Source organism: Fomitopsis serialis, assembly GCF_022376445.1.
Source record: "Fomitopsis serialis strain Sig1Antser10 chromosome Unknown B0H18scaffold_68, whole genome shotgun sequence".
NCBI classification, from domain to species: Eukaryota; Fungi; Basidiomycota; class Agaricomycetes; order Polyporales; family Fomitopsidaceae; genus Fomitopsis; species Fomitopsis serialis.
Window position 1 is genome coordinate 59,808 of NW_025955028.1, and position 21,720 is coordinate 81,527.

Genomic DNA, 21,720 nt, shown 5'->3' on the forward strand with positions numbered 1-21,720 from the left:
GCGGGGAGAGGAGCTGCTCGATGAGGAGCATGAAGGTGAAGCCACCGAGGAGGGAGAGCGCGATGGTAGTCGTGGGCAGCTCTGCATGGCCTGAGGGAGTATTGGACGTGGACGGGGAGGGAGATTCAACGAGGGCCTCGATGCCTCTGAGTAGCAGAATGGGCACGGTGAGCGATGTCGTTGGAATGGCGAAATGAACGACGGCTTACTCGGGGATGATGACGCCGAGGGCTGCACCGAGGAGGAGGCCTGTGCCGAGGGCGGAGAGCTTAGCAGGGCAGGTTCTGTGGTAAGAGCGCGTCGGCACGTCAGCATGGCACTAGAGCGCGAGAGATGGCTCACTTGAAAATGCAAAGGAGAGGGGGAGGACGCCGATGCCGAAAGAGGCTACGGCGAGCAGGACGGACATGAAGAGTACGGCGAAGAAGCCCGACATTTCGAGAGCGCAGATTGCTTGACGGTAAAGGAGGATGTACGAGGGGGCCCGGGCGGGCTAGTGGCCTTGGCAGAGATGGTGGATGTCCACTGAAGAGGCTGGTCGACAGGCGTGGACGTCGAGCGACGCGCTGCGCAGCAACGGTCAGTCGCTGGACACGCTGCGCGTCGCGTTCCCACCGACGCGTCTCGCATCACGTGCAGGCCCTTCAAGGCCCAATTGGGAGTCGAGGACCGCGTCGGCGCCGAAAAGGGTTTAGCGGGGGACGCAGGCCGGATCTGCCCCGCACAAAGCTGTGCGCTCGGTCAGCGGACAGTCGTCTCCTCCTCCGAGCGTCATCCGACTCGTCGTCTCCTCCCGACCGCCAGACCGTCGGACTGTTCACCCGTGCACGTCTTCGGTTTGCACCAGCAGCCCGAAGAGAGAAGGGGGATGCCACGGAGGAGTTCATGCCCGGGTGCGGTGCAGGCAAACGCGTTCATCTCGCTGCAGCTGCGTGCGTCTGTTCGTCTCCAGAGAGCTCGAGATGCCCCGGAAATACCGCAGCCATGCACGCCGTATGACGTGCCAACAGTCCCGGATTGGCCAGCGCGTGTCGTGAGCCTCGTTCGTGCGCTCACTCGGCCCGTTCCAGACGCGCCGTCGACGCCTTCGTCCGAAACCGCGACCTGCGCTGACCCGCACCCCACGGCCTGCATAGGAGTCTTGCACCAGAGTCGCTCCAGCACCGCCTCGTAGCCCCACCGCGGCGGCTATGCAAGTCAGCAGCTGTCCGCATCATCCACGAAATTGTCACGGCGGCGGAATGAAATGAGGACGTGATGATGATGATGGACGCAGCGACTCGCCCGATCGGTCTCAGCCACGGCGCGGCAACTCGGTTCAGGGAGCCTCGCCGACCCGCCAAAATGCTATATAACGCCCCCATCCCCTCCGACCGCTCTCCATCCGCCTTTTCATTCGGGTCATCCATCCCTCCCTCTAATCCGCGCCCCTCTCCCTCACCGCCACTCTTATTCTCAGCATGTTCGCCTCTGTGAAGACGCTCCTCGTCTGTGGTGCCCTCGCCCTCGCCGCCGCCGCGCAGAACATCAACATCGCTCTGCCCACGGCGTTGACGTCTGTCAACCCCGGCGACAACGTCACTGTGCAGGTCGAAAAGCCGGTACGTGTCTCTCTCCTGTCTCATACCCCCTCTCTCTTCTTTGTTCCTCCGGTCCGACCTCCTTCCGCGTCTGCTGTCCCTTTCTGTTCTACGCTCCGTCCCTCCAACCGCCACTCACCTCTCTCACAGAACTCCCTCACCGGCTCGACCGAAGTCGGCATCGCGATCGGCCTCAAGTCCTGCACGGGCTACACCGGCGGGTGCGACGTCATCGACATCACCCAGGCGCTCGGCAGCATTCTCCTCACCTCGTCCTGGGCGCCGACCTACTCCTCGACGAGTGGTACCCGTACCAGAACTTCACCGTCACGATCCCGGAGAGCTTCCAGAGCGGGCAGGCGATCCTGAGCGCGACGCACCTGGTGCTAGTCGGGGTGAGTGTTCCGTCGTCTGGTGATCCACGTGGCTTGCTGATGTGGGCCTGTGTTATGTTATGTAGGCGGGTCCATACGCGGACACGGAGACGGTCAACCAGACGATCACCGTCGCGTAGCCGCACCACCCCAACGCCCCCCGATCTGAAACGCAAAACGGCCCACGCGCACGACGCACCTGACGGACCTTGCCTCACGAACTCTGACTTTCGAACCCTGACACTCGCCCGGCACGGACTGTTGTTGTATATTACTGCACACCCTAACTCCCGGACTGACTCTGCCCGTCTACCTATACCTGTCGCTGCCGTCGCTTTGCTCAGCACACCATCCTACCTCCATCCCCAGACTCTTTTACTGTACCACACACACACCTATCACGCACACTGACGCGTTAATGAGCAGCGTACAACCTCCGTCTACGTGTTTACGTGATGGTAGTATCGACTCGGACACATTGCAATGTACAATAATGTGCATACGCTTCGGACACAGCGACTCGAGGCTGGCGCGTGAATAAGTAGTGTGGCTCGACGGATGCCTGCATGCCGTAGATGGGCCGTCTTGCCATTGGTATGAGTGTGTACGCGGTGGAGTTCGGACCTAGGCAATTGTCAGCGAGTGGAAGGTAGGGTAGGAGCGGGGTGCTGTACTTGCATGAAACGCCAGCATGTCACAGACCATGCGTTTCGCGCAAAACGCATGGTCTATGACGGGTTGAACGTTGATCGGGACATGGCTACATGCACGGGGCGGTAGCCTGTGCCTACACCGTAGGCATAACCGCGCTCAGGCGGAAGGTGGGGCTGTTTGCGGATGGGCTTCCGAGTCGGACCATTGGTTCCGCATCCCTACAGTCTTGGTCAGTCGCGCAAGGTAATGTACGCGACGGGTTCCAGAGATTCAAAAATGAGCCTGTGAGAAGTGGGTTGTGGCTCGAGACGTCACCGGTACAGGAGGTTCAACTGACTATTGGATCGTAACTTATAGAATCACCGATTTCGAATGGATCGATCGAAGGACCGGTTTCGGACATTGAAGGATCGGTTTCGAACATTGAAGGACTGGTATCGATTATTGAAGGATAGGTTGCGAACGTTGAAGAATAGGCTTCGAACTTTGAAGGACTGATTGGTTCGAACCCGGACGGAAGCCAGCGGGTGGTCCATTGGTTTCCCGACTCTATGAACGGCACACCCACTTCTGCGCCTGATGATAAACAGGAAGATGGTGTGATAGGTATACGTGGGCTGTGCCGTGGCATATGCTTCTTTCCACCGGCGAAGCCGGGTCTGTCCGATGGGTGTGGGAGCGTCTCAGCTACTCTGCCAGTCGAGTGCGCCGGTCGACGGGTAGTGGATGATCTATGTACGTGCATAGCGTGAGAATTGCATGGTTGTCATCACACTTATAGGATTCCTACATACCTGGCGTGCTTTGAGTGATCACGGATGGCAGGGGGGTCTGTAATAGGTTTGGGTGCTCGAGGACGGCGAGAGCGATATGGTCGGGCATTGGGAAAGGTAGTAGGAGGGGATGGAAGTAGGATTTGAGCTTCGGCGGCGTTGGGTGATAGGAATGAAACACGGAGCGGAGGCGATCCAGAGAGCTCTACGTCTGACTCGGGACGCGATGGAGGTAGCACAGAAGGCTGTCTGCTACCGCCATTGGGTCCTGAGTCAGAACTCGGGGTAGAGGTTCGAATGTGCCTCAGAGATTTGCTCGTCGAAGGAGATACGGTGGTAATTGCTGCGCTTGTATGAGAAAGGGTCTGGCTGCCGTGTCTGTTTGAGCAATGCGCATCAACAGCAGTATCCAGTCGTGGTACGAGTTAGGCTCCGATAGAACAAGGGAGTGACGTACAGTGTACTGGTAGTCACCATTGGTTCCATGGTTTCGTCTGACATCCCAGCATGGTTTTGGGTCTTCGCGGTGGGCACATCGCCAGATCCATACATTGGATGTTGGATGTCCAATTCGTGCTCTTGCAGTCTCTTTCGTTCGCGGAGCTCAGCCGCCTGTTACAGACCTCAAAAACGACCTCAATGGATGATGCTTCGCCTCGGATACCTACAGAGACTTGCGCCAGCAGCACTTTGACTTTCCCACGGAGTTGATTCAGTTGGTTAGTCAGTCCGCCCATGATCGCCTTGACCTCAGAGGTAACCGAAGTGAGACTATTGACTTCGCTTCGGAGCATCTGAGCTTGTTTCTTGTATCTGTGAATCGACTCAGTACGCTATATCTATTCGCCTTAGACTCACAGTGATCAATGTCGACGTGACTCACCCATCAAGTTTCTCCTGCGCACCGTCCCAGCCGAGTGGAAAGTTGGCATCTGGAAGGCCGTCGTCGCGGACGTCGATCAACACGGTTTGTAATGCAGCGAGGCTCTCTTCAAGACCCTTCAGCGCACGCTTTGGACGAAACGACACAGGTAAGAGGTATTGAACAACGGCCAAGAGGCCTATGCCGCCTGTGATTGCACCAAAAACGTTGTAGTTGAATGTCATCACTGTCCTCGTCAGATGTCAGCCAGCAGTGCGAAAGTCGACTTCAACTCACGTAGTAGCAAGAGGGAAGGAGCCAAGAAGGAGTACAGAGTGTCTGACTGCGGCCTGCCAGCGTGACTCCGTGGGACGGCGCCCATGTCAATGGTCACGAGGATGATACCGATAGACACCGAATATACTGGTACTGAACAGTTAAGTCGACTACAGGATTACAACAATGATCGCTCACAGGCAGATGAGGCTCGGGTCGGGACTCGGCTTACTAGAGTCAGCTGCAGGAGCACACATATATTGTCCACTACGTATCAGTGGCATATCGGATCATACAAGTCAATTTGAACAGTACTTGCACCAGCGTGCTTCGCGATTAGTATGCGTGCAGACAGTACCAATCATGGATGCAGAGCTAGGTGAAGTGACATTGTCGACTCACTACACTAGGACTGTCGTCGTGGTTCAGAATAACAGAGTCTCTCGAGTGCGCGGAGGCGCACAGAGAAAGAGACTCACGTTTGCCTCTGTGCGCGACGAGATCGCTCCAGTCTTCGTCGAGGAATCCGTTCGCCGTCTAAAAGCAGTGCTTACCTAATGCAGCTTCGGCGAAGAGGATCTCGACCACCCTTCATCTGTTCCTCCTCGAATGCCTCGAAGCCGACGCCTTGAAAGCTTGATCGCCATGACTCCCTCGAACCCGCCCACTCCGAGTCTACTTGACCCGGTGAGGAGAAATTGCCTCGTCTATCTCTGCACTGTGCAGTGACTCCTGGGCCATCGGTTGGGTCCTGGGACCTGGACCAGCATGCTGCCAAGAGTCAACGCGGCCCAGACTTGTCACTCCAGCAATTGGTTGTCAGACGTGCGAGCGATGAACGTCTGGGAGCTCGTGTCGGCTCCGCGCGACTCGAAGATGAAGGCATTGCGAGACACGGGTGACATCGTGTCCTCCGGGCTGCAGAGTTCGGACGATCCCAAGCTAGAGCCTAGAGCCTGTCGAGCCACCAAGCTACTTCTCGAGTCTGATCCATCCAAAGTTCCTGTCCATCGGCTGTATGATAGTGGCCTCATCGCTATCGCAGTACGTTACGAGGCTGAGCTCGTGTACATACACACGGTATCCCTCACAGATGCCACATGTGCATGATCGGGCATCTTCGACTCGTTTTCGCCTAGTGGCTGAAAGGTTTGTTTGCTTAGATTTGTTCATCGTGTCATGACCCGCAACTGTTCTTCCCGAATCGGCGGAGCGACCTATTGGTACGAGTCGTTCCAGGTCGTTCCGCTGTCGGACTGTTTCCCAGACTTGACGCTTAATGTGTACCAAGATAACCTTCTCCTGGTGTCATATTCGACCTTTGGGCTTGACATATTGTGGGGAGATATGATCGTGCCGAAGCTGCGTACGCTCACTCGTCATTAATTCATTTCGGCGATTGCTATGTTATCACTCTTCAGCGCCTCTTAATACCCACAGCATTCTCGACACGCGCCCATGCAGCTGCCAGGGAGAAGCCTTGCACAGTCCGTGCCGAAGCCAACGTATACACAGGCCACCTATACTGATCGTTCATCATCGGCCGACTGGCTATGTGGCAGCGTCAGCTTGGGTGGTAGGCGTGTCCTGTCTGCCAGGTAAGCTACACGATCACGTCTGCCTATGCTCTGGCGTACGCATACGCGGAACCCGAGTGATGGGTACAAGTGCGTATCTCAGCCTGAACAGCCTTGAACGTGCTGCGTGGCATGATCAGCAGAGGTGCGTCTGTAATGGTCATGTAGGACTCAGCTTGCTCAAAACTCGGCCGACAGAGACCTACACCTGTGTTCGCTTGTTAGCTTATTTGGAATAAGGACATCCGCTCCGCCCCAAGGATCACATTTCCAGATGTACGTGTACACACGGCGACGGCTGGCGCCAACTCTGCCTTGGTGCTATGCTATGTAGATCTAGTATCCATCCGCTGGACACGCCGACCTTTTAGAGATGCAGCCCCTGTAGCTGAAGTCCATCGAACCCAGCACGAGGAACATGCAATACTCCGCATTCTCTCGATCTACAGTCCGCGGACTCCATCGGCCTGTGCTCCAGGGTGCAGTGACCTTGACAACTGACTCCATTCAAGTGGTAAATCGTCCAAGCCCCGACTGGAGTCTGCATCAGTGAGTCCAGCCAGTCATACTCCCCGAAGTATCTGAACAGGTCCGTCAGTTTCCGGCCATCGCATTCCATTCCTGAACATGCAAATGTGACTACCTACCCAGCGAACCCAAGCTCTATCGTTCAGGGCGCCTACGGGTGAGGAAACAGTATCTCAACGTCATTCATGTTTTTCCTAATGTCTCGGCCCAAATAGATGGACTCCTGTGCGGCGGGCTCCGGAAAGTCATCTGCGACCAAGTTATCTCCCACTTCCTTGCATGTCAATAGCGACACCGCGACCTCACAGTGTCATCCCTTTCGAACCTTCCAAGCCCCTTCGAGTCGGGGGCGCTCAGAACGTCCTATGTTGGTTCGGCTCACCTTGCGCCGTTTCACTCACCAACACATCACCCTCCGGCATCAAGCAGCATCTTCTCCAGTTCCATACTGCAGACATCGACATGCCAGGGTCGGGCGCGTACGCGCTGCCAGTGGTGGATGTCCAACGGCGCGTGCGGGAAGGAGGTGTATTGCGACATGCTCCCCAAGCATGTAGCAGTCGTGCATCTCAAAAGTTCTGGCGTCGCATGTCCGCGTTGCGAGCGCACGCTGTCGAGGGCGGACTCGCTGGCGCGACATCTGGCGCTCTATTGTCGTGGTTCGCAATTGTAGCAAGTACTTGTGTCTTCTCTCTTCGATCATACCTGCCTAATTGTATTCGATTGCGACCCATTGGACACACTCTGTTTGATTTCTTCTTCGACTCGCAGGTACGCTTGAACCATACTATCCATCGCTTCACGCTCGTGACCCGGGCCTCTTGCTACATGACATTTCACCCTCGTGATTGGGAATTGGACATCAGGTCAACTACGAACATCGATCGTCGTTGTAAGAGATTTCAACTACAGTGAACGTCTGAGTCCATGGTCTCCACCCTTTGAGAAGTCCGTACAGTCCGTCACCAAAGTCCTGTGCATGACATTGCACGAGCGCTTAGTCCACGACCAGAGACACGTTCTTGAACTCCAACAAGACCCAAGGTCCAGCCTAGACGACGTCAAACCCATTTCAGCATTCCCTTCGATAACCCGACGAAGAATGTCGCACTCACACCAACGAGGCTGACATGCGTCACAGCCAACGCGATATGCTCGCCGCTCGTGTACCAGCTCGGAACCTGGACTGAGAAGTTCTGGTAGGGTGGCTTGTGGTCCGGCGGCGTGATGCTGTCGTACTGAGGGCTGTAGGGCCCGTTGTAGAGTACGTAACCGAGCTCCGAGCTGAGGTCTTGGTTTGGCGAGTTGCAGGTACTAGTCTCACATGGGACCATCGAGATGACGATGGCGACCTCCTCGGAGCCGGTCAGGGAGTTCTGTAATGCGAAGAGAGAAGTCGTGAGCGAGGTTTGCGACGTGGATCAAGGGGACTCACGGGACGATCAACCTCGACTGTGATGTTCTGCCCCGGTGAGATGGTGGAACCCGCGAGGGGCGCGCCGATGTCGATGCCCTGCGCCGATGCCAAAGCAATGAGCGATGCGGCGAAGGTGATGAGAGGGAGGAGTCTCATGGCGCAAAAGATCGGACTCAGGCAGAGGACTCGGGTTGGTCGCGACGAAGTGGGGCAGACACGGGTACCGTGGTCTTCCCTACAGCATCAATTTGTTCTCGTGCGCCCAGTATTTATACACGTTCGACGTCCCAAGTGGTCTCGCGATGAACGGTCTGCGTGCTCCGCGGTGAGACTGTACGCCGAAGCCGCCGCATCCACAAGGTCGCGCGTCATTACCGCATTCCACGGCACCGGGGCGCGGACTCTGTCAACCTGAGACACTTTACGAGCTAACTGTACCCGAACTGTACGTCAGTCTGCATGAACATCCCGTGTATAATCGGCGCCCAGACGGTCTTAGAAGATACTTCGTCACCAGACCGCGTCTTGTGTACGACCAGATGACGTATACAGACCTGAAGTGTCCGACAATCCGATCAGGTTGGTACTTACTTAGTCTTTGCACATAAGTATACACGCATATATGGTTTGTCGCCGGCACCAATTCGTCAAGTGGTCTGTTGGACAGTAAGACTCGTCACAGATCGATGCGACGTTTGAACGGGACTCGCACCAGGGGCAGCCTGTCGAACAGCAGAGTATTCTCAACATGGCATTGCGAGCGAATTCATCGCAGCGTTTGCATGCCCTCATCCTGACGATGCTGGTCGAAGAGGGTTCATGGAAGGGGTCCGATCCGCTGTGGTTCCTGAACCAGCGGGAATGAAGGCCGAAGGGAAAGTGGATGTTCATAGAAGAGCGCTCCGTTGGCCGAGGATCTCGACGATTGTCATTGGCGCGTGTCCATGTGCTCGCGTTCAAGTAGCGAACAGACCTCGCTTAACTTTCACGGTGGTCGGTCTACTGATACAAAAGGTCGTTTGAGGATTCCTTACCAGAGTAAGAAGGTCCCTGGTCCCTGAACATTACATCATCACGAGTTGCCGCGTCGTAGGGCCACTCTGTTCTGCACTCTAGCAATATCGAGCACCAAACGAAAGAGCCCCCAGTCAGTGAGAACGAGACGGAGAGAGCGCCTGACGCACACTCATCGCCGCCTAAGGGGTACACGTCGGTCTATTTGAAGACAATAGCATCCGCGGCACCTTTCTGGCTCTGATATGTTTCCGACAGAGCAGCGTACTGCCGCTTGACATCTGCGATCTTCGCAGCCAAGACAGCTCTATCTGCATCGTCTTCGATCTTCTCCAGGAGCATGGCTAGGGACGTTGCCTCGAAGAACTTGTTTTTGCGATTGTACAGCGAGCGACTAACTCGGGACTCTGTAGGTTCACCCTCAACGGGGGTCTGGAAGACCTCCTGGATGATGTCGATGTCGTATGGGATGCTGAAGGCATCACGAGTGTCTTCATACGTGAAGAGGTAGTAGAAGTTGTCAAAGCCAGACCAAGTGATTGCGCTAACACAGGTCAGCAGCGATGTGGGACGATTACGGCAGTGCGTACCTGAGGCAAAGTGAGCATGGTTCGTGGGTGGTGAGGAAGAGGCAATCCTTGGGAGACGGGCGTTGCTGATCCGGTATCTCGTAGAAACGCTTGATCGTGTGCACCTCGCCATGATATAGCTGGGCTCGCATCGTCAGCCAACAGAGAGGACTCTGAACCGTACGAAGTACACACTGGGCACTCCTTCTCGTTGTTCGTCTCCGCAATGACCATGGAGAGATCATCTTTCCGTAGTATTGCTGCGCCGAAGACTTTGTTGCCCTCCGCAACACCTCGCGTCGTGCGAGGAATGATCTCGTTGCTCATGCACTCGAGAAATGCATTGAGCAGTTGAGCGGGAGAATTGACCTCTGGCATGATCTCTTCCTAGTCTCGCCGCTGTCGAAGACGCGTGGGTTGATGGACTCGGACTCGAAAGGCCTCTGGAAGGATTGCTGGTCAACGTTGTGGCCTCACATTTGTTGGAGATCCACCCCAGCGTTGTGAGGGATTGCGCGCACCTCTCGGGATCAACTTGGGACAAGTAACCTCGCGGTGACGGTGAGAGGAGGAGGATGTGTGATGGAAGTCACGGTCGCGTCTTGTCACGCCGTGACTGACGCGATCTTGGGACCACCGCACGAATCCCCGCCTCCGACTCCTCCTCCTACACCGTGACTTGCTACCGTGCTAATGTGCCCTCATTATGTACACGGCAGTAATACATCAGGTATTTCCCAGCATATGCACATTTCTGTACGTTGCCGACTCCTCATAGCCCGGCGCTACCGTGTCTTCTATGCAGGGGCGTCCTGATGTTGGTGGGCACTGCCATGTAGCCAACATGCAGCTCTGAACCACACTAGCGCCGCGAAAACAGGACCATGCACATCAATACTCTCACCGTTATGACCCCTCTCCTTCATTCCTCTCTTTCATTCGAGCCTGAGTCGGCTTGTGTCCATCACCTACCCGCCCTCTGCATCGAGTATGGTATTCAACTCCAACCTCTTCGGTCTCATCACGGGAGGCCTCGGCCTCATATCAATCATCCAGCTTCTGCTCGCTATTCTGCGGTACTTCTCCCCTCTCGTTTGCTGCAGGAGCTCGACCAGACACTCCGCGATACACGCTCGATGATGGAGAAAGCCCTTGAAGGTGGCTTCTTTGAGAACTCTGCGCCTCGTTGGACTGAAATGCGGGATGAGTTGGAAGGGTAAGTGCTCCCTCGTAGCTCTCGCTACACCCTCATCTGAGAGATCGCAGGATGGAGGAAGAAGCGTATGAACTGCGCAGCCAGACGCACGGCCTGCATTCGGTTTGCCAAGAGCTGAAGGCTGTGTGTTGTGGCCTGTCATTCAAGCTTCAGCGGCTGTGCAACGAGGTTAAACGCCTCCGGGGCACGATCTCGGTGAGTGGCACAGCGCGGCTAGAAGGACCCGAGCTCATGTAAAGACAGAGCGAGACGCACCTAGCTCGACGCAGAATTGCTTCTCAGCGATCAGACGCAGTAGCTGCACCACCGTCTTACATCGGGGACATGGTATCACAACCTTTCCTCGCAAGCACGAATCGGTCATCTACAGAGCGCATCGGCATCGGCCTCGAGTCTTCTTTGCTCAGTGATAGCTGCATTATCGCAGCGGACGGACTTGAATATCAAGACGTTGTGAATGAGAAGATGCCAGACATCGTTCCATTCCACGATTGCGGGCGCACCCCCTCGCCAGGTCCTGTAACAACGGCGAGTAACGATGAAACGATTCACATGAATGGTGGCGCCGTGTATGCATTATCTGTTCGTCTTCATCGCTGCACTCATTGACGGTACGTTTCAGACACGGTGCGCACGAGCCTCTGGCCTCGCGCGGTCCGGCGCGCCACGCCCCGCGCGTGAAGCGCCCGGCTAAGCAAACCCTACCGAGGATTCTATGCAAATGGGGTGCCGAATCCTGCGGTGTCCTCATCAGCGACATCTCTTCCAGCGGTATACAAGGCCATCTTCACTCGCATCACGCCAGCGAGCCCCCGAATTGTTGCCAGTGGCACGTCGGTGACTGCGAGACCGATGTGTGTGGCGAGGAAGTCAATGACGAGCATCATCTCAGCCATCATGTCGCTCTGGCCCATTTGAACGGTATACCCAACCATGTCATGCGTGGACGTCCTATCGGGAGCTCGTCGCACTAGTCGCGGATCTATCTGAAGGTATTCATCTGTTCAAATGTGACGCAGCTACAGCTGATGATGGCGAACCTAGGTGTTGAATTCATTTTGCTGTTTCATTCATCACGAATTGCCACGGCCGGTCAACGATTTCATGGTAAACTGGGTTCATTATCGTACAGTGTTGCGAATGTATCGGCTACAGGTTTTGTACACGGACGACGTCCAACACGAGACTATGCCATGAATATTTGCACATTGCGATCTTCCGAAGACATTTCCTGACATCATCCATGGCACCCCGATAAGTTCTCGCACTATGAGAAGTATTCAGGTGAGTCAGAAATATGAGCACACATCTCATCACGGGCGACATCAGAGGCACAACCGGGCTTTCACGACTCAACGATTCCATTCCACTACTTATCACGGACTGGGAAGGCAACCAATATCCTGTGGGCGACATAGTAGCCTGCGCTAGTCCAAGTCATCCGCGTCCATCCTGGCGAAGACCACGTCCTCCAATGCGCGCGCGAACAGCTCGCCCATCAGGTCCCGAGCGTAGAGCTCGTCTAGCTCCCTCGGCTTTTCCGGCCTTCTCGGATTCGCCTTAGCATCACCGCCGGTGACAGGGAGCTTCGGCGGGTGAGCGGGAGTGTCACTCGGACGCCGTTGGCGTGGGTGAGGAGGGGGCTTGCTGTGGGCCGGATGCGGGTCGATGGGCCTACGAGGGTCTCTAGACGGACCCGGGCCGTTTCTCCCTCGGGCCATCAGTCCCCGAACGTAGAGCTCGTCAAGCTCCCTCCGCTCCAGCTGCGCCTTCAAGCCCTTCTTAGCGGGCCCGGGAGGCTTATTGGGTGGTGGGCGCGGCAGTTCACTCGAAGCCTTCCATTTGGGTGGGCGTTGGGCTGGGGAGCCTGTGTAAGGGACACCACGTTGTAGCTTCGGTCTGACGGGCCTTTCTGTCCGTCCGAAGATCAGGTCCCGAGCGTAGAGCTCGTCGTCGAAGCTACGCTGTGCGAGTGCATCTTCTTCCACCGCACGGACGCCGCTGGTATGTACCGTGAGTAGGGGCTAGTCACGAGGAAGAGGAAGAGACTCACAGGTCTCGAGCCTCCCTCTGCTTCGGCGGAGCGGAAGCCTTCGCACTGGGCACGGGCTTAGGGTGCCCCAGATCCTTACTCGGAGACTTCCCCCTGGGCGGGGGTCGGGGTAGGTGTAGCACGGGGAGACTGCCATAGTGTCGATGCGATTTGTCGGGCTTGTCTGCCCGTCCGAAGATCAGGTCCCGAGCGTAGAGCTCGTCGTCGAAGCTACGCTGTACGAGTGCATCTTCTTCCACCGCACGGACGCCGCTGGTATGTACCGTGAGTGGAGGCTAGTAACGAGGAAGAGGAGAAGACTCACAGTCCCGAAGGGGCGGCTAGTGCAGGTGCCGCGGCTGCTGCGATGAATACAGCAGATATAACGGCGGGGTAGCGCATGCTTGACGTGGCAGGGCGTAAGAACGGCGTAAAAGAAGGAAAGCGAAGTCGTCAAAAAAGGGAAGGCTGGGGGCAACGGTCCGGTCAGTCTGAGGGTATAACTGCGTTGAAACAACCTGAAGTTTACTCACTAACCAGCACCTTCGCCTGTGGGTGAGCTCGAAAGAGGAATGAGCTGAGGTACGCCGACGAAGCTCGACACAATTTATAACATGGCTAAGCGTTTTGCGGTACTTCGATGGGTCGTGACAGATACTGTCAATCAGGTACGCATCAAATTCAATTAAGTACGCATCAGATACGAAGGCGCAGCCTTAGCTCTATCGAACGTCCTCAGTTTTGATGCCATTTTCCACTGTATAGCACGTAAGCTCACTCATTCCTGTAGTATTGTGGAATCCGTAGCCTCTAGCAACGTGGAACCTGCACTATTGTGGGACCTGTAGTATCGTGAAACCGGTTATGACAAACCTACTCTGTGTTCGGTGAGCAACTCACAAAAGAGTCCACTCGCGGTCTCACCAACTTCAACCTCGTCCCACACCATCGTACGTGACACGATCCCATCAAACACTTCATAACTCGAGAGCCGCATCAGGCTGTGTTGATTCTGCTCTTGCTAGTCTCACTTGAGTCTCACTACTGGATCAAAACACATAATCTGCACACCATTCTAGCCCTCGCATTTTCCTGGTAGTACTGCAACGCCTGCTGGCCGGGGCTCAGGCTCGAATACGCGACCGCTTGCGCTCTGCGGGGCATTGGCTTCAGTATAGATGCGAAATGCGTGCCCACCGACAATAATCTGCAAGCAACAACCAAGTATGTGACAAGGACAACGCACTAGGTTTAGGCCTGGGGACAGCGTGTTGCAACGGTGGACCCATAAGGGAAACAAGATACGCACACAGAAAAACCTGTGCAAAACAGGCGGGCAGACAGACTAAAGACGCAGGCGGTATATATCGCCGAAGCTGAGGCCCTTCCTGTATCGGTTCTGGCCTCTCGCCTAACGGGTGGATTACGACGAACCCATGAGCAAATCTTCTGCGAATCAACAAACGCAGCGAAGGCACTGACGCTGATTGTGGAGATGATGTCGATGGCTGTTCGGACTTGGGCAGTGACGCGAGGATGGTACTGAGCTGTTCAGCCGATTCATAGACGTTGCTACCATCATGCTCAAGCTTCTCCATAGCGAATGCCCCAGGAGTGTAATATGAGTAGATAGTTGATAAAGCGGTAAGAGGCGACAGAGACAATCAACGGCCTCAGACGGGTCGTACCACAGGGACGCACCGACGAGTCTCTAAAGTATACGCCACGTTTCCGTGGGCGGGCACGGGGATGGTGTCTCAGTACTGGCTTCATCGCTGAAGCCATGCCATTTGTTAAAGCACGCCACCGCTGTTGCGATTGATGGGGTCATCAGTCAAGGCCAAACCACAAACTCAACTAGCGCGCTCACCGTGACAAGTGCTAGGATGAGGTCATGAGGCGGTCGGTATCATCAGCTAACCAGGCGGCCATGGGTTGTAGGGGTGGTTGTACAACGCATGCGACCGCAACCCTCCTCCTGTTCATGAAACCGAACGACGTACGCGGCTTCGTGGTCTGTACCCGCTTCCTGCAAGCCTCAAGGTATGTAGACGTCGCATTGTTGCTACGTCAAACCGATCCCCAGTCAGCGTTTCAGCACCGATCCGAGTCAGAGGTGACTGGTGTGAGCTTACACGAATCCATGGTACACTTTGCGATCTTCGCCGTAACGCGCTCGAATCCACCATGTCTGCACGACGTCATCAGCACACAGTCGGCCGTAGAGTGCGAGCGTCGGGACGCCGCGTCTGCGAAGAGACGAACAAGGTTCCAACGGACCGGGTGACGAGCGGATCTGTCAAAGAAGGGCACCGCAAATATGAAATTGGTCGAGACGAGCACGAAGCGCGTAGGAGAGCCGCGTCTGCGCTCTCAATTGGATCGTTGTGCCTTTTATGGGACTGAAATCCACTGCTATCAATCCTCATAACAGCGTAACGGAGCGGACGAGAGCCCACGTCGATCGTCAATGCCCGAGAACCTGCGACAGCGATTCAGCCGACACTGCGCCAATCCGCCACTCACCGAGCAAGCACTCACCGCCGGAAGCAACCCTCAGTACGCGACGGCGACGTCTGATCCATCAACACCTGCCAAAGCTGATCGCAGCCATATCCTGTGAGCCTGTCAACCATGCATAGGGCGCCACAACCGCACACGTTGCCGACTCACCGGCTCAGGCTCGTCAATCGCGCTCCCCAACCACCGGCACTGTTACGCTTGTCCTCCGAAGGGCAGATTGCCCGGGCGGACCGGGCACACGCCCGACGCTCGCGGGAGGCCGCTCGACGCACATTGCCCACGTTCGGGGGACCATACCATCCGCGGCCTAGTGCGATCAGGCGATTGACAGGCGGGGTGGAGACGCGGGCACACTGCGCCCGGAGTCGTTCGGGCGGAGGATTGTCGGGGATGGATGCGGGTGTGGGCGAGGCAGTTTGACGGCGAGAGGTATGTAGGGTCGCTCCTCCGTGTGTGTGGGCTGGGTCCGCCGCGCAGGGGGGGGGGGGGGGGGGGGAGGCGCAGTGGGGATGCACGACGGTCGGTGTGGTAATGCGGCGACTCGGACCGAGTTTTGCGCGTCGACTGACACTTTGCTGAGGAGGCCGTGGCGCCTGTGAAACGACAAGGACAACACCTGAGAATAGAGAGGCAGCAAGTCGGTCGACATGAATACATGGATGATTCGCTCACCAAGAGCGTCTCGAAACCAAGTCTTGCGAGCGAGTTTCGAGCCGTACGCACGTACCCAGGCGAATCTGAGTAAATCATCGTTTTTACGCCCGACGAAAAGCAAACCGTACAGCTCCGTCGCGCGCGTCGTAAGAACGGACTCCCGACTTATGCACCTGCTCACAAATCCGCTTCACGACGTACTCTGCGCCAGCTGAAACACAGGCGGGACGTCCGGCGACTCGCGACGTCCGGCAGTCCGATATGAACACGTAACAGCTCCAAGCCAGAGCTTGCACTGGCAACGAGCGGACGACGAAGCACAGGGCACCGTCACCCTTCCGGGCCAGCCATATCGATGCCATCGATGATCCACGTTTCACCGGTGCCCCGTCCGCTCGTGTGCATGGACCAACGCGCCCACACAAGCCACCGCCATCTGGGTCCCCGCCCGATCGCGCCTGATCGTGCAATCGTGATCTGCGCTGCGGGGGGCCGCTGATCGACGGTCGATGGCCGGGGACGGATGGCTTGGCGGCGACCGACGCAGCGACGGGCGGGAGGGGCACTTGCAGACGGGGGAGTCCGTCCTGAGGCAGGTTTCCGGCAGGCCGTAGACGCGTCGAGCGCGACGGCGACGCGAACACTGAAAGATGTGTGGGGTGCGCGCGGGACGAGTCAGGTGCACCGCGTACGGAGTTGGTACCTGGGGATCACAGTGACGACCGGTCGACTAGCACTGGCTCAAGCCAAGCAGTGGTGGCGATCGAGTGGTCAGTCGTACTGCACGTACTCTGAGACAACGCCAGAGCGGGGAGCTCCCGACGGCGGAGGATCCCAAGAGGCTAAGAGTGTGGATCGTGCGTTAGCGTTGGTGCTGGAGCACGGACGGCGGCGTTCTCGTAATGTGGCGACGCCAGAGCGTATGGAGGTAGTAGGCGGGGTGGAATCCTGTGCGGGCTAGGCGACGTGGCGGTTGACTCACATATGGGCCGTGCACGACGCAGCTAGATGGCAGCGGGGGTGTTGAAGAGAGGCTGCGGGGTGCTTGCGCGAAAGTACGGAGCGTTGGCTCCGCGACCAAGTCCGAAGCCATGCGGAGCCTGAGCTAGCATGACGACGGTCGCTGCTGCAGCCCGCTTGTCGGACGCGACGGCCTGCGCTGGATAGGATGTCCGCGGAGCGGAGTGCTGGAAGACGCAGTAGTCTGAACGAGTGCCGGCACGGTTCGGGTAGTAGGAGACTTAGTGCACAATATATCGCCACTCACCGCGCGATGCCGTCCTCAGGAACCACCGCGCACGGTCTGCAGACCAGGCTATGTGCGCGATCGCGTGGACGCTAGACGACCGGTAGTGCACGCCTGACCGGGCGCGGTATCCGCGCAGAGGCACCAGGCGGGAATCACGTACCGCGTCCTTGCGCACTCGCGTGGACAGGCTCCGAATCGCGATGAGTGGAGAGACTCGGAGAGAGCGCGGCTGCCAAAATGCGAGAGGACCCTGCATGTTCCTCCACAAACTCTCCCGTTGAAATGGACGGTCGTGGAGACCCGAGCACTCATCATACCCACTGACACCGAGCGCGGGCCCGCGTCTGGCTGGGCGCCTGGTTGTCGCGAAGGCTTCGACGGCGGTTCGCGCGCCAACGGAAGTGAGGTGAGGAGGCCGTGAGCATGTCAGCGCGCCCGTGACCGGCTTCGGAGGCGTCGGTGGCTGCTATCGATCGCGCTAGCCGTCCCAGGTACGCGGAGGCAAACCGCACCTCCGCGCATCGCCTCCTCAACCCAGCGGCGGCGGGTGGAGGTAATGCGGCTTACGCGACGCGGGGCGGCGGGGCAGTGGAGGAAGTGAAGACGATCGGTGTGGCCGAAGGTTTGATGCAGGCACTGGGCGGGGTGCTGGGAGGGAGGATCTCCAAAGACGGCTAGACTCTGGGGCTGGGCAGGGCGCGCGCACTAGCGGGTGGGGTTCCGTTATAATGGGCGGTACGGTGGCCGCGGGACGATGGCAGGACGTGTCAAGCCCAGTGTCCCTGCGTATGGGCTGGCCATTCGGCGTGACTCGTGCGTGCGCTACGGGGCACGGCGCTGGCACGGTACGCCGGGCTCGGGGCCGCCGCAGAGGGCGACGCGGGCAGTCGCGACGCGGCAGGCGGGCAACGGCGGCGGCGGGGAGTAGGCGTGTCATGGGAGGCAGAAACGGAAATGGCAAGGCCGACTGGGGCGGGGGAAGCGAGGAGCGTCAGGGATCGGCCGCGGATCTGGAATGCACAAGACATCGATCGGTCGGCTGGTGGCTGGCGGCCGTGCGGGGAGACATAACAAGGCCGGCCACGCCGGCCACCCGCTGCGCTCCCTGCCTCTGCCCATCAGCCTCTTCGCTCGCGTCCACTCTCCACACACAGCGTGCGTACGACAGGGGCAGACAGAGAGCATGATCGCCCGGGACACGAGCACGGTGCAGGTGAGTCTCCGTGACGCCCCGAAGCCCGCCGCTCACGGCTCTGCTCTCACGGATGCTTCCTTGCCACATCCAGCCATGCTCTGACACCGACCCGCCTCTCGCGCGCGGCCCAGGCACCCCTTCCCCGTCCACGTCCCCCGCACGCCCTCCTCGCCCTCCCCCGTCCGCGTCCCCGCTCGCAGTGAACCCGCTCGCGCGCATGGCGTCCATCTACTCCCTCCCTGTCGAGCTCCTCGCCCGCATCTTCGTCCTCGGCGCCGCCGACCCCATCCAGGACGTGGCCTCCCCCGCCGCCCCCATCCCCCGCGACCCGCCCTTCGAGGTCCTCGCGTCCCACGTCTGCGCCCACTGGCGCGACGTCGCGCTCCGCACGCCCCACCTCTGGACCTCCATCGCCCTCACCCAGGTCAGCCACGTCCCTCGTGCGCGTGCCTACGTCGCCCGCTCCGCCCGCCTCCCCTTCCACATCCTCTTCGACACGTCTGCCGAGGCCGACTACGTCCCCAGCCACTCCATCTTCCGCGACGAGTTCCTCCCCGCCTTCGAGCCCCTCAAGCCCCACATCGCCCGCTGGGCGTCCCTCATCCTCCGCGTCCGCGACATCCACTGCAAGCGCCACGCCCGCACCGTCCTCTCCACCGTCGGCCCCGCGCCCCAGCTCCGCGCCCTCGAGCTCTGGCACATCGAGGACTGGGGCAACGTCGAGCGCCTCTGGGGCCACGTCGGCCCGCCCCCCGTCGTCGTCTTCAACGGCGCCCTCCCCGCCCTCACCCGCCTCTCCCTCATCGGCGTCAACATCCAGTGGTCCGAGGCCGCGTCCCCCTTCCTCCGCGCCCTCACCGAGCTCGAGCTCGGCGTCCACTCCGACGACGTCCGCATCCCCTTCGACCGCTGGCTCGACGTCCTCGCCCGCTCCCCCGCCCTCGAGCGCCTCAGCCTCCACTACTCCGGCCCCCGCCTCGCCGCCGCACCCTGGCGCCTCCCCGACGGCCCCGTCCACCTCCCCCGCCTCCGCGACCTCAAGCTCGCAGACCTCGACGTCAGCTACGCCTGCGCCCTCCTCCGCACCTTCGTCGCCCCCGCCGTCCGCAGGCTCCACCTCGAGCTCGGCTTCATGGACAGCCCGCAGGACTACACGCCCCTCGTCGACATGCTCGTCGCCGCGCCCGACCCCGCCGCGTGCCCCGCCGTGCTCGACCCCACCACGCTCCACGCGCCGCCCGCCGCGGGGAAGGCGGAGGAGACGGCGCGCGCGATGTTCCCGCAGCTCGAGGACCTCACCGTCGCGTCGCTCGCGACGTGCACGCTCGCGAGCTGGCACGCGCTCCTGCGCGCCGCGCCGCGCGTGCGCGCGCTCGCGCTCCACTGCGGCGCGATGGGCGCGGGCACGTTCGACGTCCTCGCGGGCGCGGCGGCCCCGCCGTTCCCCGCCGTCACGCTCTACGACGCCGCGCGCGTGTACAGGGGCACCCTGCCGTACGACGGGCCGCGCGTCGCGCCGGCGCGCGGGAATCCGAGGAGCGTGAACGGGAACGGGAACGGGAATGGGGCGGCGGGGGCGCTGGACCCGGAGCTCCTGCCGGAGATGGGGACGCTGAGGGTGGCGGGCGTGGCGGGGGCGGCGCTGCATGCGTATTACCTCGCGCGGCGGCGGACGGGGCGGCCGCTCCGGCGGATATACGTGAGGGAGCGGGACCGCGACCGAGATATGGAGCGGATGAAGGTGGAGGTGGAGGCGGAGGGGCGGGCGTGGGCGGAGAGGCGGGATGGGGAGGGGGGTGGGGAGGAGGGGGAGGCCGAGGAGCCGTGTAGGATGGAGTGGTATAGGGATGAGGAGGAGGACGAGTATGAGCAGGAGGAGGTTGGGGAGGTTGAGGAGGAGGAGGGTGAGGATGTGGGTGAGGCGGAGGAGGGTGGGAGTGTGGACGCAGACTTCGCGGGGAGCGGATCGGACGACGCGAGCAGCGAGGACCAGGAGGGCCACCCCCACCACCACCAAAATCACCACGGGGCGGAAGCCGCGAGTTAGCACGCGCGCGACGCGTGCTCGGTGTCTTTCGTTCGGGTCTCGGGTTCGTCGGTGTTCGTGCTGTACCACCACCACACGACACCACCATTCATTTCAGTGCGTCTATATCTCCCGGTTGCGGTTTCCTGGGTTTGGTTCAAGAGTCATCTCGTCCTGAACGTTCTCATTTGCTCGATCGCTCTCCCCCTCATGATCAGAAACATCTCATCCCGGCCATCCTCCATGTGAACTACTCCCCGCATCGTACAATGTCCGACTCTGCTGCACACCCGCGTCCGCCGTCCGTCACACTGTATACCGCACCATCCCATCACGTCTCGTCTCTCTCACTCCGTGTCGCGCTTCTTGCTTCTTGCATGTATGAGAACCAGTGTACTACTGTAGCACTCAATGCCGTCATATAGCATTATCGTCTCGTCGATTGACGGGTCTCCGTGGGACGTGTGCCCGGCGCTGGTGCGTTGAGAAGCTGTGGTAATGCTCGACGTCTGGGGCCGCGGAAGGAGACAGGTTCCTGTCCGGTAGTGGCCACACCGCTGATGAGCTCCGTCCTGCGTTCCTCGGTTCAGCGTGTAGTGCATCATTGATCTCTACGGGTCGAACCTTTGCATCTTTGCTAGCGCTGCGCCTTCGAGTGTGGCCCGAGGTCGATCTTCATGCAGGATGTGTGAATGCTCGACTTCGCTTGTATCATCGCAAACCCCTTCTTTGCCTGTGCCTAACGAGTCAGTATGCCCGGACTCTTCAGGTAGTAGGAGCCTAGCGAGAGCATTGCTGCAAGTGTTTACCAGTGATACAAGAGCTAGATAGGAGAACCGCTGACCTCGGCGGGATCCGGGGTAAGTGCAAGGCAGTGGTCCAGCTTTCCGGCCACCGTCAACGCGTCATCTGCATAGGCCACGGAGATCGGTGGCAGACACACTGTTGAACTTGGGGGAACACGAGCAGACGCTCTTTGCCTCGATTAGCCTATCGCAGCGACGCGAAGCAGGAAAGCGTCTGCGAAGATACGACACCCCGCTTCCATCTTGCCAGTGGTCACATTAGCTACTACCAAAGACAGACGATGAGAGCATGGAAAGACGCACGGTAGTCGAAACGCGGGTCCCGGTTTCATACAGATGATCAAAACCTACGGCGGTTGGCACTGGGTTTGTCGGTCAAGTGGAGGGTCCGGACG

General features: G+C 58.9%; 8 protein-coding genes across 8 annotated transcripts; 4 read left to right on the plus strand and 4 right to left on the minus strand.

Annotated features, from left to right (window-relative positions):
* Nucleotides 1–1,460: 1,460 nt before the first annotated feature.
* B0H18DRAFT_957038 (uncharacterized protein) lies at nucleotides 1,461–2,094 on the plus strand (the record flags this gene model as incomplete). Its single annotated transcript, XM_048042537.1, has 4 exons — nucleotides 1,461–1,601; nucleotides 1,731–1,808; nucleotides 1,838–1,975; nucleotides 2,041–2,094. The coding sequence occupies 4 exons, from the start codon at nucleotides 1,461–1,463 to the stop codon at nucleotides 2,092–2,094; spliced, it is 411 nt and encodes a 136-aa protein (XP_047890213.1).
* A 674-nt stretch (nucleotides 2,095–2,768) lies between these two features.
* B0H18DRAFT_592464 (uncharacterized protein) lies at nucleotides 2,769–4,117 on the minus strand. Its single transcript, XM_048038698.1, has 4 exons — nucleotides 3,839–4,117; nucleotides 3,403–3,759; nucleotides 2,946–3,339; nucleotides 2,769–2,890 (listed from the first exon to the last, which is right to left on the minus strand). The coding sequence occupies exons 1-4, from the start codon at nucleotides 3,931–3,933 to the stop codon at nucleotides 2,879–2,881; spliced, it is 858 nt and encodes a 285-aa protein (XP_047890214.1). The 5' UTR covers nucleotides 3,934–4,117; the 3' UTR covers nucleotides 2,769–2,878.
* A 1,965-nt stretch (nucleotides 4,118–6,082) lies between these two features.
* On the plus strand, nucleotides 6,083–7,681 carry B0H18DRAFT_593112 (uncharacterized protein). The gene is made up of 4 exons (XM_048038701.1): nucleotides 6,083–6,241; nucleotides 6,295–6,645; nucleotides 6,695–6,781; nucleotides 6,840–7,681. The coding sequence occupies exons 2-4, from the start codon at nucleotides 6,515–6,517 to the stop codon at nucleotides 7,537–7,539; spliced, it is 918 nt and encodes a 305-aa protein (XP_047890215.1). The 5' UTR covers nucleotides 6,083–6,241; nucleotides 6,295–6,514; the 3' UTR covers nucleotides 7,540–7,681.
* Nucleotides 7,622–8,197, minus strand: B0H18DRAFT_881086 (uncharacterized protein; the record flags this gene model as incomplete). The annotated part of the gene is made up of 3 exons (XM_048040819.1): nucleotides 7,622–7,675; nucleotides 7,740–8,000; nucleotides 8,060–8,197. The coding sequence occupies 3 exons, from the start codon at nucleotides 8,195–8,197 to the stop codon at nucleotides 7,622–7,624; spliced, it is 453 nt and encodes a 150-aa protein (XP_047890216.1).
* Nucleotides 8,198–8,832: 635 nt separating this feature from the next.
* On the minus strand, nucleotides 8,833–10,322 carry B0H18DRAFT_1023970 (cytidine deaminase-like protein). Its single transcript, XM_048029673.1, has 5 exons — nucleotides 9,820–10,322; nucleotides 9,646–9,764; nucleotides 9,226–9,599; nucleotides 9,076–9,153; nucleotides 8,833–9,023 (listed from the first exon to the last, which is right to left on the minus strand). The coding sequence occupies exons 1-3, from the start codon at nucleotides 10,000–10,002 to the stop codon at nucleotides 9,257–9,259; spliced, it is 645 nt and encodes a 214-aa protein (XP_047890217.1). The 5' UTR covers nucleotides 10,003–10,322; the 3' UTR covers nucleotides 8,833–9,023; nucleotides 9,076–9,153; nucleotides 9,226–9,256.
* Nucleotides 10,224–12,041, plus strand: B0H18DRAFT_592842 (uncharacterized protein). Its single transcript, XM_048038700.1, has 4 exons — nucleotides 10,224–10,840; nucleotides 10,891–11,035; nucleotides 11,084–11,409; nucleotides 11,463–12,041. Exons 1-4 carry the CDS (start codon nucleotides 10,509–10,511, stop codon nucleotides 11,812–11,814), a joined length of 1,155 nt encoding a protein of 384 aa, XP_047890218.1. The 5' UTR covers nucleotides 10,224–10,508; the 3' UTR covers nucleotides 11,815–12,041.
* Nucleotides 12,042–12,836: 795 nt separating this feature from the next.
* On the minus strand, nucleotides 12,837–13,679 carry B0H18DRAFT_1023980 (uncharacterized protein). The gene is made up of 5 exons (XM_048029674.1): nucleotides 13,663–13,679; nucleotides 13,527–13,540; nucleotides 13,413–13,454; nucleotides 13,198–13,357; nucleotides 12,837–13,145 (listed from the first exon to the last, which is right to left on the minus strand). Exons 4-5 carry the CDS (start codon nucleotides 13,272–13,274, stop codon nucleotides 12,890–12,892), a joined length of 333 nt encoding a protein of 110 aa, XP_047890219.1. The 5' UTR covers nucleotides 13,275–13,357; nucleotides 13,413–13,454; nucleotides 13,527–13,540; nucleotides 13,663–13,679; the 3' UTR covers nucleotides 12,837–12,889.
* Nucleotides 13,680–18,563: 4,884 nt separating this feature from the next.
* B0H18DRAFT_881075 (uncharacterized protein) lies at nucleotides 18,564–19,667 on the plus strand (the record flags this gene model as incomplete). Its single annotated transcript, XM_048040817.1, has 1 exon — nucleotides 18,564–19,667. A coding segment is annotated over one exon (1,104 nt), but the record flags the coding sequence as incomplete, so codon positions are not given.
* Nucleotides 19,668–21,720: the final 2,053 nt, after the last annotated feature.

Excerpts from the sequence above, each read along its gene's own strand:
- B0H18DRAFT_592464 (XM_048038698.1), bottom strand. The coding sequence starts at position 3,933 with ATGTATGGATCTGGCGATGTGCCCACCGCGAAGACCCAAAACCATGCT. Across the intron at positions 3,760-3,838 it reads ATGGTGACTACCAGTACACT|ACACGGCAGCCAGACCCTTT; the intron begins GTACGTCACTCC and ends TTGCTCAAACAG. Across the intron at positions 3,340-3,402 it reads GATCACTCAAAGCACGCCAG|ATCATCCACTACCCGTCGAC; the intron begins GTATGTAGGAAT and ends GCACGTACATAG.
- B0H18DRAFT_1023970 (XM_048029673.1), bottom strand. The coding sequence starts at position 10,002 with ATGCCAGAGGTCAATTCTCCCGCTCAACTGCTCAATGCATTTCTCGAG. Across the intron at positions 9,765-9,819 it reads ACAACGAGAAGGAGTGCCCA|CTATATCATGGCGAGGTGCA; the intron begins GTGTGTACTTCG and ends ATGCGAGCCCAG. Across the intron at positions 9,600-9,645 it reads CCATGCTCACTTTGCCTCAG|CGCAATCACTTGGTCTGGCT; the intron begins GTACGCACTGCC and ends GACCTGTGTTAG.
- B0H18DRAFT_1023980 (XM_048029674.1), bottom strand. The coding sequence starts at position 13,274 with ATGCGCTACCCCGCCGTTATATCTGCTGTATTCATCGCAGCAGCCGCG. Across the intron at positions 13,146-13,197 it reads CTAGCCGCCCCTTCGGGACT|CGGCGTCCGTGCGGTGGAAG; the intron begins GTGAGTCTTCTC and ends GGTACATACCAG.
- B0H18DRAFT_592842 (XM_048038700.1), top strand. The coding sequence starts at position 10,509 with ATGCACATCAATACTCTCACCGTTATGACCCCTCTCCTTCATTCCTCT. Across the intron at positions 10,841-10,890 it reads ATGCGGGATGAGTTGGAAGG|GATGGAGGAAGAAGCGTATG; the intron begins GTAAGTGCTCCC and ends GAGAGATCGCAG. Across the intron at positions 11,410-11,462 it reads CACATGAATGGTGGCGCCGT|ACACGGTGCGCACGAGCCTC; the intron begins GTATGCATTATC and ends GGTACGTTTCAG.
- B0H18DRAFT_593112 (XM_048038701.1), top strand. The coding sequence starts at position 6,515 with ATGCAATACTCCGCATTCTCTCGATCTACAGTCCGCGGACTCCATCGG. Across the intron at positions 6,646-6,694 it reads CCCGACTGGAGTCTGCATCA|TTTCCGGCCATCGCATTCCA; the intron begins GTGAGTCCAGCC and ends CAGGTCCGTCAG. Across the intron at positions 6,782-6,839 it reads ATCGTTCAGGGCGCCTACGG|ATGGACTCCTGTGCGGCGGG; the intron begins GTGAGGAAACAG and ends CGGCCCAAATAG.